The sequence below is a fragment of the Pseudophryne corroboree genome, chromosome 11, assembly GCF_028390025.1.
Source record: "Pseudophryne corroboree isolate aPseCor3 chromosome 11, aPseCor3.hap2, whole genome shotgun sequence".
NCBI lineage: Eukaryota > Metazoa > Chordata > Amphibia > Anura > Myobatrachidae > Pseudophryne > Pseudophryne corroboree.
The window spans coordinates 139,376,407-139,393,918 of record NC_086454.1 but is presented as its reverse complement, the minus strand read 5'-3'; the positions used below and the strand labels follow the sequence as shown (position 1 = coordinate 139,393,918).

At 48.0% G+C, this 17,512-nt stretch overlaps 1 protein-coding gene across 7 annotated transcripts in view; it reads right to left on the bottom strand.

Moving 5' to 3' along the window:
- The window catches only part of DPF2 (double PHD fingers 2), a 95,546-nt gene that overhangs the window by 38,036 nt on the left and 39,998 nt on the right, over positions 1-17,512 (bottom strand). For all 7 annotated transcript variants that reach the window (XM_063944862.1, XM_063944861.1, XM_063944863.1 and 4 more), the window contains exon 6: positions 9,971-10,049. In XM_063944862.1, coding sequence (XP_063800932.1) covers positions 9,971-10,049 — 79 coding nt within the window. The remainder of the gene's footprint in view (positions 1-9,970; positions 10,050-17,512) is intronic.

Sequence of the window (17,512 nt, the reverse complement as noted above, 5' to 3'; positions counted from 1 at the left end):
TCTTCCAGATTCGTTATCACTGCTCTGAGTGACTCCATCTTGAACTTGAATTTTTGTATGTACAGGTTCAGAGATTTTAGATTTAGAATCGGTCTTACCGAGCCGTCCAGCTTCGGTACCACAAATAGCGTGGAGTAATACCCCTGTCCCTGTTGTAGGAGGGGTACCTTGACTATCACCTGCTGAGAATACAGCTTGTGAATGGCCTCCAATACCGTCGCCCTGTCGGAGGGAGACGTTGGCAAAGCAGACTTTAGGAAACGGCGAGGAGGGAACTTCTCGAATTCCAACCTGTAACCCTGAGATACTACCTGCAGGATCCAGGGGTCCACCTGTTCCATATGTCGTTTGGAATCCGCATCACCTGACCACTGGCGCGTCCATAAACTTCTTCTGGCAGATATGGACATCGCACTTACTCTTGATGCCAGAGTGCAAATATCTCTCTGTGCATCTCGCATATAAAGAAATGCATCCTTTAACTGCTCTATAGTCAGTAAAATACTGTCCCTATCCAGGGTATCAATATTTTCAGACAGTGACTCCGACCAAGCCACGCCAGCACTGCACATCCAGGCTGAGGCGATTGCTGGTCTCAGTATAACACCCGTATGTGTGTATATACTTTTTAATGTATTCTCCAGCCTCCTATCAGCTGGATCCTTGAGGGCGGCCGTATCAGGAGACGGTAACGCCACTTGCTTTGATAAGCGTGTGAGCGCCTTATCCACCCTAGGAGGTGTTTCCCAGCGCGCCCTAACCTCTGGCGGGAAAGGGTATAATGCCAATAACTTCTTTGAAATTAGCAGTTTTCTATCTGGGGTAACCCACGCTTCATCACACACTTCATTCAGTTCCTCTGATTCAGGAAAAACTATCGGTAGTTTTTTCAAACCCCACATAATACCCCTTTTTGTGGTACTTGCAGTATCAGAGATATGCAAAGCCTCCTTCATTGCCGTGATCATATAACGTGTGGCCCTACTGGAAAATACGTTTGTTTCTTCACCGTCGACACTGGATTCAGTGTCAGTGTCTGGGTCTGTGTCGACCGACTGAGGTAAAGGGCGTTTTACAGCCCTTGACGGTGTCTGAGACGCCTGGACAGGTACTAACTGGTTTGCCGGCTGTCTCATGTCGTCAACCGACTTTTGTAGCGTGCTGACACTATCCCGTAATTCCATAAACAAAGCCATCCATTCTGGTGTCGACTCCCTAGGGGGTGACATCACCATTACAGGCAATTGCTCCGCCTCCACGCCAACATCGTCCTCATACATGTCGACACACACGTACCGACACACAGCAGACACACAGGGAATGCTCTGATAGAAGACAGGACCCCACTAGCCCTTTGGGGAGACAGAGGGAGAGTTTGCCAGCACACACCCAAGCGCTATAAATATATATAGGGACAACCTTAATAAGTGTGTTCCCTTTATAGCAGCTCAAATATTATAAATATCGCCAATAAGTGCCCCCCCTCTCTGTTTTTACCCTGTTTCTGTAGTGCAGTGCAGGGGAGAGTCCTGGGAGCCTTCCTCGCAGCGGAGCTGGGCAGGAAAATGGCGCTGTGTGCTGAGGAGAATAGGCCCCGCCCCCTTTTCGGCGGGCTTCTTCTCCCGGGTTTTTTGGAACCTGGCAGGGGTTAAATACATCCATATAGCCCCAGGGGCTATATGTGATATATTTTAGCCAGAATAGGTATATTACATTGCTGCCCAGGGCGCCCCCCCCAGCGCCCTGCACCCTCAGTGACCGCTGGTGTGAAGTGTGCGGAGAGCAATGGCGCACAGCTGCAGTGCTGTGCACTACCTCATGAAGACTGAGACGTCTTCTGCCGCCGGTTTCTGGACCTCTTCTCTATTCGGCATCTGCAAGGGGGTCGGCGGCGCGGCTCCGGTGACCCATCCAGGCTGTACCTGTGATCGTCCCTCTGGAGCTAGTGTCCAGTAGCCTAAGAAGCAAATCCATCCTGCACGCAGGTGAGTTCACTTCTTCTCCCCTAAGTCCCTCGTTGCAGTGAGCCTGTGGCCAGCAGGACTCACTGAAAATAAAAAACCTAACAAACTTTTTCTAAGCAGCTCTTTAGGAGAGCCACCTAGATTGCACCCTGCTCGGACGGGCACAAAAACCTAACTGAGGCTTGGAAAAGGGTCATAGGGGGAGGAGCCAGTACACACCACCTAGTGGTCAAACTTTTAAATTTTGTGCCCTGTCTCCTGCGGAGCCGCTATTCCCCATGGTCCTGACGGAGTCCCAGCATCCACTAGGACGTCAGAGAAAAAGACAAAAACAAACAGGTTTGTTTTTTTTTGTTTTTTTAAATCATTCTTTTTTTCCCACCCTGTACACAATAGATAATGAATTAGACGATTTGTTATTTTGAGCCAAATTTGAACGTCAAACCGTCCACATCGTCTGATGTGTACACACTACTGCACACTCCCTTGCGTCGTTCCTCACATCTTCTCATCTGCCTGCCGTGTAGGCAGATTAGATATCTAACGATTTTGTGCAAATCGCACCGTGTGTACGCCCAAACTGGACATAGATCATATATTATATGTATGTATTAGTTAACAAGCATACGACCAAACAATGCAAGATATCTCATTCAGTCATTTGAAGGAATGCGGTTTGTACCCACTATATCAGGCCTGGCCAACCTGTGGCTCTCCAGATGTTGTAAAACACATCCCAGCATGCCTTGCCACAGTTTTAGCTTCCCTAATAGCAAAACTGTGGCAAAGCATGATGAGACTTGCAGTTATACAACAGCTGGAGAGCCACAGGTTGGGCAGGCCTGCATTATATAATTTGTTCTGGGGATGAAGGGAAATCCGGACAAGCATTGCGTTGTTTTCCCATCGTCTATGCAGGTAAGAAAGGGGCTTGCATTTTATAGAATCTACACCTTAAGTGTTGGGGAGTTTAATTCCATCAGAGCGGTCATGAAAATGATGTACCATCCCAGGAAATTGGATTTAGTGGGGCCATTATGCTGTCTCACGTATTAAGAGTACTAGCATTAAGAGGAAAACCACTGAAACATTACCATGAAAAACTGGAAGGGTAATCAACTCTGTTGTATGGTTATGTAACAAACCACAGCTCAGCGATCTCTACATAAACCCAGCTTCTCCCTTCTTCAGGAAAAGCAGTGTTAATGGGGATATTCCAACCGGCAATATTTAAGTATCTGCAGGTACAATGGAGTGTCAATCTTGCATATTAATAAAAATACATTTATACCAAAAAAGAAACAAACACACAGCAACTTCACTATTGTGAATGTGTTCTGTACCAGTAAAAAAAATATATACTATTTTAATTGTCTTCTGAATTGTGATTAGTACAAGTAGAATTTCATTACTGAGCCATTGTCCATGAAACGCTCATCTGAAGAGCAACACAGGCAACATGTTTTAATCCCCAATGGCAGCTGAATCCCAGTGATGGCGATAAGAGTGTTTACTTGCAACACAGAAGAGTCCTGGCGAGCACCTCATGAACTGCAGGACATGTCGTATCCCCAGACTGCCAATTACAAGGTCAATGCCAGCACTAGCATGTGGTGCCAGCTAAGCCTGCAGAGAAAGTAGTATTCGCTAATGTTTCTAATCATTAGATATTGACCCATTATTTATGATGGTACAGACAGACACACAATTATATCCCCATTCACAGAACATACAAAGGGGTGTATTCAATTGATGTCAGATCTTTTCCGACGGAAAGCATCCGACATTTCAGTATTCAATTAGCAGGCAAATCCGACAGCATTTGGCCGTTCCCGACAACGCCAATCCGATTTTTAAAAGTCAGATTGACATCGTCGGAAACGGGACTAAAACCTGTCGGATTTGGCCGCGGATCCGACAAAACATGTGGATCCGCAGCAAATCCCCCGCTCGACGTGCTTTCCGACAAGTAGGATTTTCTGGCTTGTCGGATAAACAGGAGTTCGACTGAACAGGTTGAATCTGGATTCGACCTTGAACTCCCGTTTATCCGACAAGTCGGGAAATCTGACTTGAATTGAATACAGCCTCAAGCGTAGGAAGATAATATCCTTAACGGAATCACACATAAAAGGAGTTATATCATTAAAAACAGGATTTTAATACCTACCAGTAAATCCCTTTCTCGTAGTCCATAAGGGATACTGGGGTTTACTTAATACGATGGGGTACAGAAGGGGTCCAAAGGAGCTGGTGCACTTTAAATTTCTTCCACTGGGGGTGCTGGCTCCTCCCCTCTATGGCCCCTCCCACAGGCAGTTAAGCAAAATAGTGCCCGAAAAAGAAAGGACATACTTGAGAGAAGGAACATAAAACAAGGAGTGGTGAGATTCACACACCAGCACATAAAACAACCAGCTGGAACAAAACAGCTGACAGGTAAAATTTTGAAGTTGCAGAGACGTCAACGCACTGAGGCGGGCGCCCAATATCCCTTATGGGACTACGAGAAAGGGATTTACCAGTAGGTATTAAAATCCCGTTTTCTCTGGCATCCATAAGGGATACTGGGGTTTACTTAATACAATAGGGATGTCCCAAAGCTTCCAGAACAGGCGGGAACATGTAGAGATGCCTGCAGCACCGCCTGCCCAAACTGGGTATCCTCTTTAGCCAGGGTATCAAACTTGTAGATAAAGGTGTTCATCCCCGACCAGGTAGCAGCTCGGCACAGTTGCATGGCCAAGACTCCGCGGGCAGCTGCACAGGAAGACCCCACCGATCTTGTAGAGTGGGTGGGCTTTCAGAGACTGTTTAACAGGCAAGGCTGCCGACACAAAAGCCTGTTGGATAGTCAACCTAATCCAAAGAGCAATGGACTGCTTAGATGCAGGGCAACCCTTTTTCTGCGCAACATATAGCACGAACAAGGAATCAGTCTCTGATCCGAGCTGTTCAATTAACATAAATCCTCAAGGCTCTCACGATATCTGGAGACTACGGCAGTGCAGATGGATCAGAACTGGACGGGACTACAAGTGGACTACAGAGACTGCTGTCTAGTCCCGAGTTCAGCTCTGTCCTCGTAAAGGATCAGGTAGGGACTATTACACGATAAGGCCCCCAATTCGAAGACACACATAGCAAAAGCCAGGGCCAGCAACATCATAGTCTTCCACGTGAGGTACTTGTCTTCTACCATCATCAAGGGTTCAAACCAGGAGGACTGTAAAAAATCTAACAGCACGTTCAAGTCCCAGGGTGCCATAGGCAGCACAAACGGAGGTTGTATGCAGAGAACTCCCTGCAGGAAGGTCTGAACCTCTGGCAACATTGTCAACTTCTTCTGGAAAATTGAGAGACGAAACCTGGACTTTAAGGGATCCCAGACATAAGCCCTTATCCACAACAGCCTGCAGGAAACTTAAGAGACGTCCTAAGGGAAACACCGCAGGAAACGTCCCAAGTGACACACTGCAGGCGGATACATGCGTTCCTCGCACCATGAGACAGATCTCCTCCAGATAGGACAATAGTGCTTTGACTTCACCGGTTTTCTGGCCTGAACCATGGTTGCAATAACCTTCTTGGAAAGGCCTTTCCGGGCTAGGATGTTCCGCTCAACTTCCAAGCCGCCAAACGAAGACACCTTAAGTCCGGGTAGACGAACGGTTCTTGTTGTAGAAGATCCTTTCACAGTGGCAGGGGCCAAGGGTCTGTCACGGACATGTCCAAAAGATCTGAGTACCACGCCCTCCGAGGCCAATCCGGGGAAATCAGAATTGCCTGGTCTCCGATTTCGGATTCATTTTAGCACCCTCGGAAGCAACAGAATCGGAGGAAACAGGTAAACCGACCGATAAGGCCAAGGAGACATCAGCACGTCTAATGAGGGTCCCTGGTTATTGAGCAATACCAGGGAAGCTTCTTGCTGAGTCCAGAAGCCATCAAGTCTATCTGTGGGCAACCTCACAAGTCGATGATCTGTTGAAACACCTGTTGGTGGAAACCCCACTCTCATGGGTCGAGACTGACGACTCAGGAAATCCGCTTCCCAGTTGTCCACCCCCGGAATGAAGATGGCGGGCATTGCTCTTGTGTTTCTCTCTGCCCAGAGGAGTATCTTCGACATATCTCGCATGCAGGCTCTGCTTTTTGTCCCTCCTTGTCGATTTATGTAAGCCACCGCCATGGCGTTGTCTGACTGAACTTGGAAATCCCGATTCCTGACCAGAGGAGAGGAATGAAGCAGAGCATTGTAGATCGCCCGAAGTTCCAGAATGTTGATTGGAAGTAAGGCTTTGTGGGTTGACCATCTGCCCTGGAACTGAGCCCCCTCGGTGACAGCTCCCGAGACCCCCAGACTCGCATCCGTCGTGAGGAGGATCCAATCCTCGATCCCGAAACTTCGACCCTCCAGTAGGTTGGAGGACTGTGGCCACCACAGGAGAGAAATCCTTGCCTGAGGTGACAGACGAAATGTCCGATGCATCTGAAGATGAGATCCGGACCACTTGCTCAGGAGATCCAACTGAAACGCTCAGGTGTGGAACTGACCATACTGAATCGCCTCGTACGAGGCTACCATCTTGCCTATCAATTTTATGCAAAGAAGGATGGATATTTGCGTAGGTTGGAGGATCATTCAAACAAACTCTTGAAGCGTTCTCGCTTTGTCCTCTGGGAGGAACACTTTCTGGGTCACCGTATCCAGAAACATTCCCAGGAACAGGAGTCGCCGAGTCGGTTCCAGTTGGGACGTCTGAAAAATGAGGACCCACCCATGGCGTGACAGAAGTTGGACAGTGCGGTCTATATGGAGCAATAAAAGCTCCTTGGATCTTGCCTTTAATCAAGAGATCGTCCAGATAAGGGACAACATTGACTCCCTGGACTCGGAACATCATCTCCGCCATCACCTTCGTGAAGACCCTCGGGGCTGTAGACAGGCCGAAGGGTAACGCCTGAAACTGGTAGTGATCGTTCAGGAGGGCAAACCGCAGGTAAGCTTGGTGAGGAGGCCAAATGGGGATATGGAGATAGGCGTCCTTTATATCCAGAGAGACCATGAACTCCCATTCTTCCAGGCCTGCAATCACCGCTCGCAGAGATTCCATCTTGAACTTGAAAACCTTGAGGCAAGGGTTCAAAGATTTGAGATTCAGAATGGGTCTTACCGAACTGTCTGGTTTCGGTACTACGAACAGGTTGGCGTAGTAACCCTTTCTTTGTTGTACCAGTGGTACTGGAACAATCACCTGGGACTGGACTAATTTTAGGATAGCCTGTTGTAGCGTAACTCTTGTATCTACCAAAACTGGTAAGCCCGATTTGAAAAATCGTAGGGGAGGAGCGCTGTTGAACTCCAGCTTGTAGCCCTGGGAAATGAGACCCTTTACCCAGGTATCTTGGCAGGAGGATGCCCAGACGTGGCTGAAATGACGCAGATGAGCTCCCACCTTGAGATCCCCTCGGGGTGGGGAGGCACCATCATGCTGAGACTTTTGTGGAAGCTGCACTGGTGCTTGGTTCCTGGGAAACAGCGGCAGCAGCTGGTTTTCTAGTCTTACCTCTGGTGCCTCGTGCCGCATTGGAGGCACCTCTGGCCCTTGACCTGAATCTGGCGGTCCGAAAAGAATGAGTAGCCCCAGACGGGAGAAAAGTGTATTTCCCCAACAGTGACCTAAGAAATCCATGTATCAACCCCAAAAAGCCAGTCCTCTAAAAAAAGGGAGAGACTACACACTGCACTTGGAATCCGCGTCTGCAATCCACTGACGCAACCACAAAGCTCTGCGCGCCGACACCGCCATGGTAGTAGTTCTAGCATTAATGGTGCCTATTTTCTTTAGAGAGTCACACAATACTCATGCAGTGTCCTGAATGTGCTTAATGAGGGTCACTGTAGGACCAGAGGCATATCTCCTGCAAGGCCTTCTTGAATTTGAGTAGCCCAGGTGTGGATGGCATGGGTAATCCAGCAACCCACTATCACAGGTCTTTATGTTAAGCCAGCCGCTGTGTAAATAGAATTAAATATAGTTTCTATTTTCCTATCCCCAGGGTCCTTGAGCTGAAAGGAACCAGGGGCCAGTAAAACTGCCTTCTTCGAGAGGCGGGAGACACATCTACGGCTTGGAGTTCTTCCCAATGTTTGCGACCCTCCGGTGTAAACGGGAAAGAGCGTAAAAACTTCCTAGTAACCTATCTTATCAGGATTTTTCCAGGTTTGTTTAAAAACCTCATCTAATTCCGGAGAATCAGGGAAGGTGATGCAGATTTTTTTCTGTGCAACAAAAAAACGACTGCAGTGAAGCAGCATCTTCCAAAGGGACTTTCAGAACATCCCTGATAGCAAGAATTAGGTGTTCAATATCCTCTGCAGGAGTGGAATCATCAATATCAGGTTCCGATTCCTCCCCCTCTTCCAGAATATCCTCCTCAGAGTTTGCTAGAAGAGCAGGAAGCCCACGCTTAAGTGGCCTTGAACTATAAAGGGAAGGACATCTGTCATCAGCCTTAGCTGTGAGGTCTGCAACAGCCTGTTGCAGCTGTAGCGTTGCTTGTTTATTAGAATCAAGCTGGGATGTCAGCCATCATAGTCTTTATGGCCCAGAGCCAAGCAGGCTCCTGACCCTCCCCCCCAGTCCCCACACTGACTTGAGAAGACGGACTACATTGGTCACACGATAGGGAACTAGTGGTAAAAGGGGAGAATCTGGTCTGACAAACTTTGCATAATGTGTGTTTAACCATAGTGATAGTGAAACAACTCTCTCACACACAAACTCAGACAAGTACAACAACAACAGGATTATCTATCCTTTCCAGGAAACTATATTGTGTGCAATAGCGGCTCTCACCCTGTTAGTACACCCCTGTACCAATTTCCAGTGTCTCCCGAAGCCCTGGAGGAGCTGTGTCCTTGCTGCTGCTGGAGTATGCAGAGGAATGCACCAAAATGCCGCTGGTCCTGCCCTGAGCAAGCTGCGCCCCCAACAATGGCGCAGAGCTACAGATAATCTTTATACTGGCAATGTCTCCAAATAATGTACAAACCTCACACTGCTTGCTAGTTTGCACCACCGCTGCCAGTCGTACATAGGGGAGCTCTAGCGGGCCCCCCCGTGGAGGGTCCCACACGCCGCCACCGCATTGGCCCGCACCAAGAATCGGGGCACCCGGTTTGTACTTACCACTCTTCTCACAGCGTTAGGAATGTGCGGCGTGCTGCGGTTGTGACAGCAAAGGCGCAGTGCCACACAGAACAACTTCTCAGGACGGTGGTCCTGCAGCTGGGAAGTGGCTCTGGGGCCTTACAGAGGCCAATAACCGCCCCCCCCCTAACTCCTACGGTGCAGGTATGCTGATGCCCAGACAGTATACCTACAATAATAAAGCTTAAAAATAAACTGAAGAAAATTCCTCTGGAGCTCCCAGAGTGTGCATTCTCTTAAACTGCCTGTGGGAGGTGGCATAGAGGGGAGGAGCCAGCACACCCAGTGGAAGAAATGTAAAGTGCACAGTCTCCTTTGGACCTCTTCTATATCCCATCGTATTACGTAAACCCCAGTATCCCTTATGGATTCCAGAGAAATATAATTTAAGATTAAAATTTAATCTTAATTTAAAATCGGATTATAGTGCGCCATATATTGTTTTGCAGGTTTGAAGAATCCTGTATTTTATTACGGAGCAGAGCCTTCTCTAGTCTGCAGAAGTTTCTGTTGCCATCTAGACAGAGCATTTGGCTGCCAGCTAGAACTCTCCATGCACAGCAGCTGAAACAGTGACCTCTGCAGGCTACAAACTGAAAACAGATTAAATATTTTACACCATACCATTCTTCTGACCAGAGACATCAGGCCATTTTCACATGATATAACCCCTTTAAGGAAATATAGCATGCAGCTTAAGTGTTACTGGAACAGAAAACCCTGGGCAATCAGTGAGTTGTGGTATAGGACTTAAATACTCCCAGAAAAAGCAGAGGAAATAGGACTCACTGTCACAGGCATATGGCTTATCCCTGTCATCCAAAGCAGCTGCATCCAACTTCTTCCTGGCACTGGCCAAACCTTTTCCCTGGAAGAAAAAAAAAAGGTGACTTAAGTTGGATACACAATATAAGATTAGATTATCTATCCAATCTTTGTGGTTGGATCGAAAATAGGATTTTAATACCTACCGGTAAATCCTGGTCTCGTAGTCCATAAGGGATATTGGGGGAAACTAGTACGATGGTGAATAGACAGGGTCCAAAGGAGCCAGTGCACTGTAAAATTTTCTTCACTGGGTGTGCTAACTCCTCCCCTCTATGCCCCCTCCCACAGGCAGTTATAGGTAAAAAAAAAAACCTGCCCGAAGGACAAAGGACATACAGTTGTGCTAATAAGTTTACATACCCTAGCAGAATTTGTGATTTTCTGGCCATTTGTCAGAGAATATGAATGTTAACTCACAAACTTTTCTTTCACTCACGGTTAGTGGTTGGGTGAAGCCATTTATTGTCAAACAACTGTGTTTACTCTTTTTAAAATAAGAATTTACTTACCGATAATTCTATTTCTCGTAGTCCGTAGTGGATGCTGGGGACTCCGTCAGGACCATGGGGAATAGCGGCTCCGCAGGAGACAGGGCACAAAAGTAAAAGCTTTAGGATCAGGTGGTGTGCACTGGCTCCTCCCCCTATGACCCTCCTCCAAGCCTCAGTTAGGATACTGTGCCCGGACGAGCGTACACAATAAGGAAGGATTTTGAATCCCGGGTAAGACTCATACCAGCCACACCAATCACACTGTACAACCTGTGATCTGAACCCAGTTAACAGCATGATAACAGCGGAGCCTCTGAAAAGATGGCTCACAACAATAATAACCCGATTTTTGTAACAATAACTATGTACAAGTATTGCAGACAATCCGCACTTGGGATGGGCGCCCAGCATCCACTACGGACTACGAGAAATAGAATTATCGGTAAGTAAATTCTTATTTTCTCTGACGTCCTAAGTGGATGCTGGGGACTCCGTCAGGACCATGGGGATTATACCAAAGCTCCCAAACGGGCGGGAGAGTGCGGATGACTCTGCAGCACCGAGTGAGAGAACTCCAGGTCCTCCTCAGCCAGGGTGTGCCCCTGACCAAGTAGCAGCTCGGCAAAGTTGTAAAGCCGAGACCCCTCGGGCAGCCGCCCAAGATGAGCCCACCTTCCTTGTGGAATGGGCATTTACATATTTTGGCTGTGGCAGGCCTGCCACAGAATGTGCAAGCTGAATTGTACTACACATCCAACTAGCAATCGTCTGCTTAGAAGCAAGAGCACCCAGTTTGTTGGGTGCATACAGGATAACAGCAAGTCAGTTTTCCTGACTCCAGCCGTCCTGGAAACCTATATTTTCAGGGCCCTGACAACATCTAGCAACTTGGAGTCCTCCAAGTCCCTAGTAGCCGCAGGTACCACAATAAGCTGGTTCAGGTGAAACGCTGACACCACCTTAGGGAGAAACTGGGGACGAGTCCGCAGCTCTGCCCTGTCCGAATGGACAATCAGATATGGGCTTTTGTGAGGCAAAGCCGCCAATTCTGACACTCGCCTGGCCGAGGCCAGGGCCAACATCATGGTCACTTTCCATGTGAGATATTTCAAATCCACAGATTTGAGCGGTTTAAACCAATGTGATTTGAGGAATCCCAGAACTACGTTGAGATCCCACAGTGCCACTGGAGGCACAAAAGGGGGTTGTATATGCAGTACTCCCTTGACAAACTTCTGGACTTCAGGAACTGAAGCCAATTCTTTCTGGAAGAAAATCGACAGGGCCGAAATTTGAACCTTAATGGAACCCAATTTGAGGCCCATAGACACTCCTGTTTGCAGGAAATGCAGGAATCGACAGAGTTGAAATTTCTTCGTGGGGCCTTCCTGGCCTCACACCACGCAACATATTTTCGCCACATGTGGTGATAATGTTGTGCGGTCACCTCCTTCCTGGCTTTGACCAGGGTAGGAATGACCTCTTCCGGAATGCCTTTTTCCCTTAGGATCCGGCGTTCAACCGCCATGCCGTCAAACGCAGCCGCGGTAAGTCTTGGAACAGACATGGTACTTGCTGAAGCAAGTCCCTTCTTAGCGGCAGAGGCCATGAGTCCTCTGTGAGCATCTCTTGAAGTTCCGGGTACCAAGTCCTTCTTGGCCAATCCGGAGCCACGAGTATAGTTCTTACTCCTCTACGTCTTATAATTCTCAGTACCTTAGGTATGAGAAGCCGAGGAGGGAACACATACACCGACTGGTACACCCACGGTGTTACCAGAACGTCCACAGCTATTGCCTGAGGGTCTCTTGACCTGGCGCAATACCTGTCCAGTTTTTTGTTCAGGCGGGACGCCATCATGTCCACCTTTGGTCTTTCCCAACGGTTCACAATCATGTGGAAGACTTCCCGATGAAGTCCCCACTCTCCCGGGTGGAGGTCGTGCTGAGGAAGTCTGCTTCCCAGTTGTCCACTCCCGGAATGAACACTGCTGACAGTGCTATCACATGATTTTCCGCCCAGCGAAGAATCCTTGCAGTTTCTGCCATTGCCCTCCTGCTTCTTGTGCCGCCCTGTCTGTTTACGTGGGCGACTGCCGTGATGTTGTCCCACTGGATCAATACCGGCTGACCTTGAAGCAGAGGTCTTGCTAAGCTTAGAGCATTGTAAATTGCTCTTGGCTCCAGTATATTTATGTGGAGAGAAGTCTCCAGACTTGATCACACTACCTGGAAATTTTTTCCTTGTGTGACTGCTCCCCAGCCTTTCAGGCTGGCATCCGTGGTCACCAGGACCCAGTCCTGAATGCCGAATCTGTGGCCCTTTAGTAGATGAGCACTCTGCAGCCACCACAGAAGAGACACCCTTGTCCTTGGATACAGGGTTATCCGCTGATGCATCTGAAGATGCGATCCGGACCATTTTTCCAGCAGATCCCACTGAAAAGTTCTTGCGTGAAATCTGCTGAATGGAATCGCTTTGTAAGAAGCCACCATTTTTCCCAGGACCCTTGTGCAATGATGCACTGACACTTTTCCTGGTTTTAGGAGGTTCCTGACTAGCTCGGATAACTCCCTGGCTTTCTCCTCCGGGAGAAACACCTTTTTCTGGACTGTGTCCAGAATCATCCCTAGGAACAGCAGACGTGTCGTCGGAGACAGCTGCGATTTTGGAATATTTAGAATCCACCCGTGCTGTCGTAGAACTACTTGAGATAGTGCTACTCCGACCTCCAACTGTTCTCTGGACCTTGCCCTTATCAGGAGATCGTCCAAGTAAGGGATAATTAAGACGCCTTTTCTTCGAAGAAGAATCATCATTTCGGCCATTACCTTGGTAAAGACCCGGGGTGCCGTGGACAATCCAAACGGCAGCGTCTGAAACTGATAGTGACAGTTTTGTACCACGAACCTGAGGTACCCTTGGTGAGAAGGGCAAATTGGGACATGGAGGTAAGCATCCTTGATGTCCAGGGACACCATATAGTCCCCTTCTTCCTGGTTCGCTATCACTGCTCTGAGTGACTCCATCTTGATTTGAACCTTTGTATGTAAGTGTTCAAATATTTCAGATTTAGAATAGGTCTCACCGAGCCGTCTGGCTTCAGTACCACAATATAGTGTGGAATAATACCCCTTTCCTTGTTGTAGGAGGGGTACTTTGATTATCACCTGCTGGGAATACAGCTTGTGAATTGTTTCCAATACTGCCTCCCTGTCGGAGGGAGACGTTGGTAAAGCAGACTTCAGGAACCTGCGAGGGGGAGACGTCTCGAATTTCCAATCTGTACCCCTGGGATACTACTTGTAGGATCCAGGGGTCCACTTGCGAGTGAGCCCACTGCGCGCTGAAACTCTTGAGACGACCCCCCACCGCACCTGAGTCCGCTTGTACGGCCCCAGCGTCATGATGAGGACTTGGCAAAAGCGGTGGAGGGCTTCTGTTCCTGGGAATGGGCTGCCTGCTGCAGTCTTCTTCCCTTTCCTCTATCCCTGGGCAGATATGACTGGCCTTTTGCCTGCTTGCCCTTATGGGAACGAAAGGACTGAGGCTGAAAAGACGGTGTCTTTTTCTGCGGAGATGTGACTTGGGGTAAAAAAGGTGGATTTTCCAGCTGTTGCCGTGGCCACCAGGTCCGATGGACCGACCCCAAATAACTCCTCCCCTTTATACGGCAATACTTCCATGTGCCGTTTGGAATCTGCATCACCTGACCACTGTCGTGTCCATAAACATCTTCTGGCAGATATGGATATCGCACTTACTCTTGATGCCAGAGTGCAAATATCCCTCTGTGCATCTCGCATATATAGAAATGCATCCTTTAAATGCTCTATAGTCAATAAAATACTGTCCCTGTCAAGGGTATCAATATTTTCAGTCAGGGAATCCGACCAAGCCACCCCAGCGCTGCACATCCAGGCTGAGGCGATCGCTGGTCGCAGTATAACACCAGTATGTGTGTATATACTTTTTAGGATATTTTCCAGCCTCCTATCAGCTGGCTCCTTGAGGGCGGCCGTATCTGGAGACGGTAACGCCACTTGTTTTGATAAGCGTGTGAGCGCCTTATCCACCCTAAGGGGTGTTTCCCAACGCGCCCTAACTTCTGGCGGGAAAGGGTATAACGCCAATAATTTTCTATCGGGGGAAACCCACGCATCATCACACACTTCATTTAATTTATCTGATTCAGGAAAAACTACAGGTAGTTTTTTCACACCCCACATAATACCCTCTTTTGTGGTACTTGTAGTATCAGAAATATGTAACACCTCCTTCATTGCCCTTAACATGTAACGTGTGGCCCAAATGGAAAATACGTTTGTTTCTTCACCGTCGACACTGGAGTCAGTGTCCGTGTCTGTGTCGACCGACTGAGGTAAATGGGCGTTTTAAAGCCCCTGACGGTGTTTGAGACGCCTGGACAGGTACTAATTGGTTTGCCGGCCGTCTCATGTCGTCAACCGACCTTGCAGCGTGTTGACATTATCACGTAATTCCCTAAATAAGCCATCCATTCCGGTGTCGACTCCCTAGAGAGTGACATCACCATTACAGGCAATTGCTCCGCCTCCTCACCAACATCGTCCTCATACATGTCGACACACACGTACCGACACACAGCACACACACAGGGAATGCTCTGAGAGGACAGGACCCCACTAGCCCTTTGGGGAGACAGAGGGAGAGTTTGCCAGCACACACCAAAACGCTATATTATACAGGGACAACCTTATATAAGTGTTTTCCCTTATAGCATCTTAATATATAATAATATCGCCAAATAAGTGCCCCCCCTCTCTGTTTTAACCCTGTTTCTGTAGTGCAGTGCAGGGGAGAGCCTGGGAGCCTTCCTAGCAGCGGAGCTGTGTAGGAAAATGGCGCTGTGTGCTGAGGAGAATAGGCCCCGCCCCCTTTTCGGCGGGCTTCTTCTCCCGTTTTTCTGACAACCTGGCAGGGGTTAAATACATCCATATAGCCCCAGGGGCTATATGTGATGTATTTTTAGCCAGCATAGGTACTTTCATTGCTGCCCAGGGCGCCCCCCCAAGCGCCCTGCACCCTCAGTGACCGTTGGTGTGAAGTGTGCTGAGAGCAATGGCGCACAGCTGCAGTGCTGTGCGCTACCTCATGAAGACTGAGAAGTCTTCAGCCGCCGATTTCTGGACCTCTTCTCTCTTCAGCATCTGCAAGGGGGTCGGCGGCGCGGCTCCGGTGACCCATCCAGGCTGTACCTGTGATCGTCCCTCTGGAGCTAGTGTCCAGTAGCCTAAGAAGCCAATCCATCCTGCACGCAGGTGAGTTCACTTCTTCTCCCCTAAGTCCCTCGTTGCAGTGAGCCTGTTGCCAGCAGGACTCACTGAAAATAAAAAAAACCTAACAAAACTTTTACTCTAAGCAGCTCTTTAGGAGAGCCACCTAGATTGCACCCTTCTCGGCCGGGCACAAAAACCTAACTGAGGCTTGGAGGAGGGTCATAGGGGGAGGAGCCAGTGCACACCACCTGATCCTAAAGCTTTTACTTTTGTGCCCTGTCTCCTGCGGAGCCGCTATTCCCCATGGTCCTGACGGAGTCCCCAGCATCCACTTAGGACGTCAGAGAAATCATAATTACAACAGAAACTACCCAAATGACCCTGATCAAAAGTTTACATACCCCAGTTCTTAATACCGTGTATTGCCCCCTTTAACATCAATGACAGCTTGAAGTCTTTTGTGGTAGTTGTGGATGAGGCTCTTTATTTTCTCAGATGGTAAAGCCTCCAGTTCCTGTAAATTCTTGGGGATGGTAAAGCCTCCAGTTCCTGTAAATTCTTAGGCCGTCTTGCATGAACTGCACGTTTGAGATCTCCCCAGAGTGGCTCAATGATATTGAGGTCAGGAGACTGAGATGACCACTCCAGAACATTCACTTTATTCTGCTGTAGCCAATGACAGGTCGACTTGGCCTTGTGTTTTGGATCATTGTCATGTTGGAACGTCCAAGTACGTCCCATGCGCAGCTTCCGGGCTGATGAGTGCAAATTTTCCTCCAGTATTTTCTGATAACATGCTGCATTCATCTTGCCATCAATTTTGACCAAGTTTCCAGTGCCTTTGTGGCTCACACATCCAAAACATCATTGATCGACCTCCGTGTTTCACAGTAGGAATGGTGTACCTTTCATCATAGGCCTTGTTGACTCCTCTCCAAATGTAACGTTTATGGTTGTGGCCAAAAAGTTCAATTTTGGCCTCATCATTCCAAATGACTTTGTTCCAGAAGTTTTGAGGCTAGTCTCTGTGCTGTTTGGAGTATTGTAAGCGGGATGCTTTGTGGCATTTGCGTAGTAATGGCTTTCTTCTGGCGACTCGACCATGCAGCCCATTTTTCTTCAAATGCCTCCTTATTGTGCATCTTGAAACAACCACACCACTTTTTTTCAGAGAGTCCTGTATTTCAGCTGAAGTTATTTGTGGATTTTTCTTTGCTTCCCGAACAATTTTCCTGGCAGTTGTGGCTGAAATTTTTGTTGGTCTACCTGACCATGATTTGGTTTCGACAGAATCCCTCATTTTCCACTTCTTAATTAGAGTTTGAACACTGCTGATTGGCATTCTCAATTGCTTGGATATCTTTTTATATCCCTTTCCTGTTTTATACAGTTCAATTACCTTTTCCTGCAGATCCTTTGACAATTCTTTTGCTTTCCCCATGACTCAGAATCCAGACACGTCAGTGCAGCACACACACACACACACACACACACAGATTACAAGCAAACAGATCACAGGTGAGGATGGTTACCTTTAGTAGCCATTCAAACCAGTTTGTGTCAACTTGTGTGCATGTTAATCAGGCCAAAATCTCCAGGGTATGTAAACTTTTGATCAGGGTCATTTGGGTAGTTTCTGTTGTCATTATGATTTAAAAAAAGAGTAAACACAGTTTGACAATAAATGGCTGCACCCAATCACTAACCAGGAGTGAAAGAAAAGTTTGTGAGTTATCATTCATATTCTCTGACAA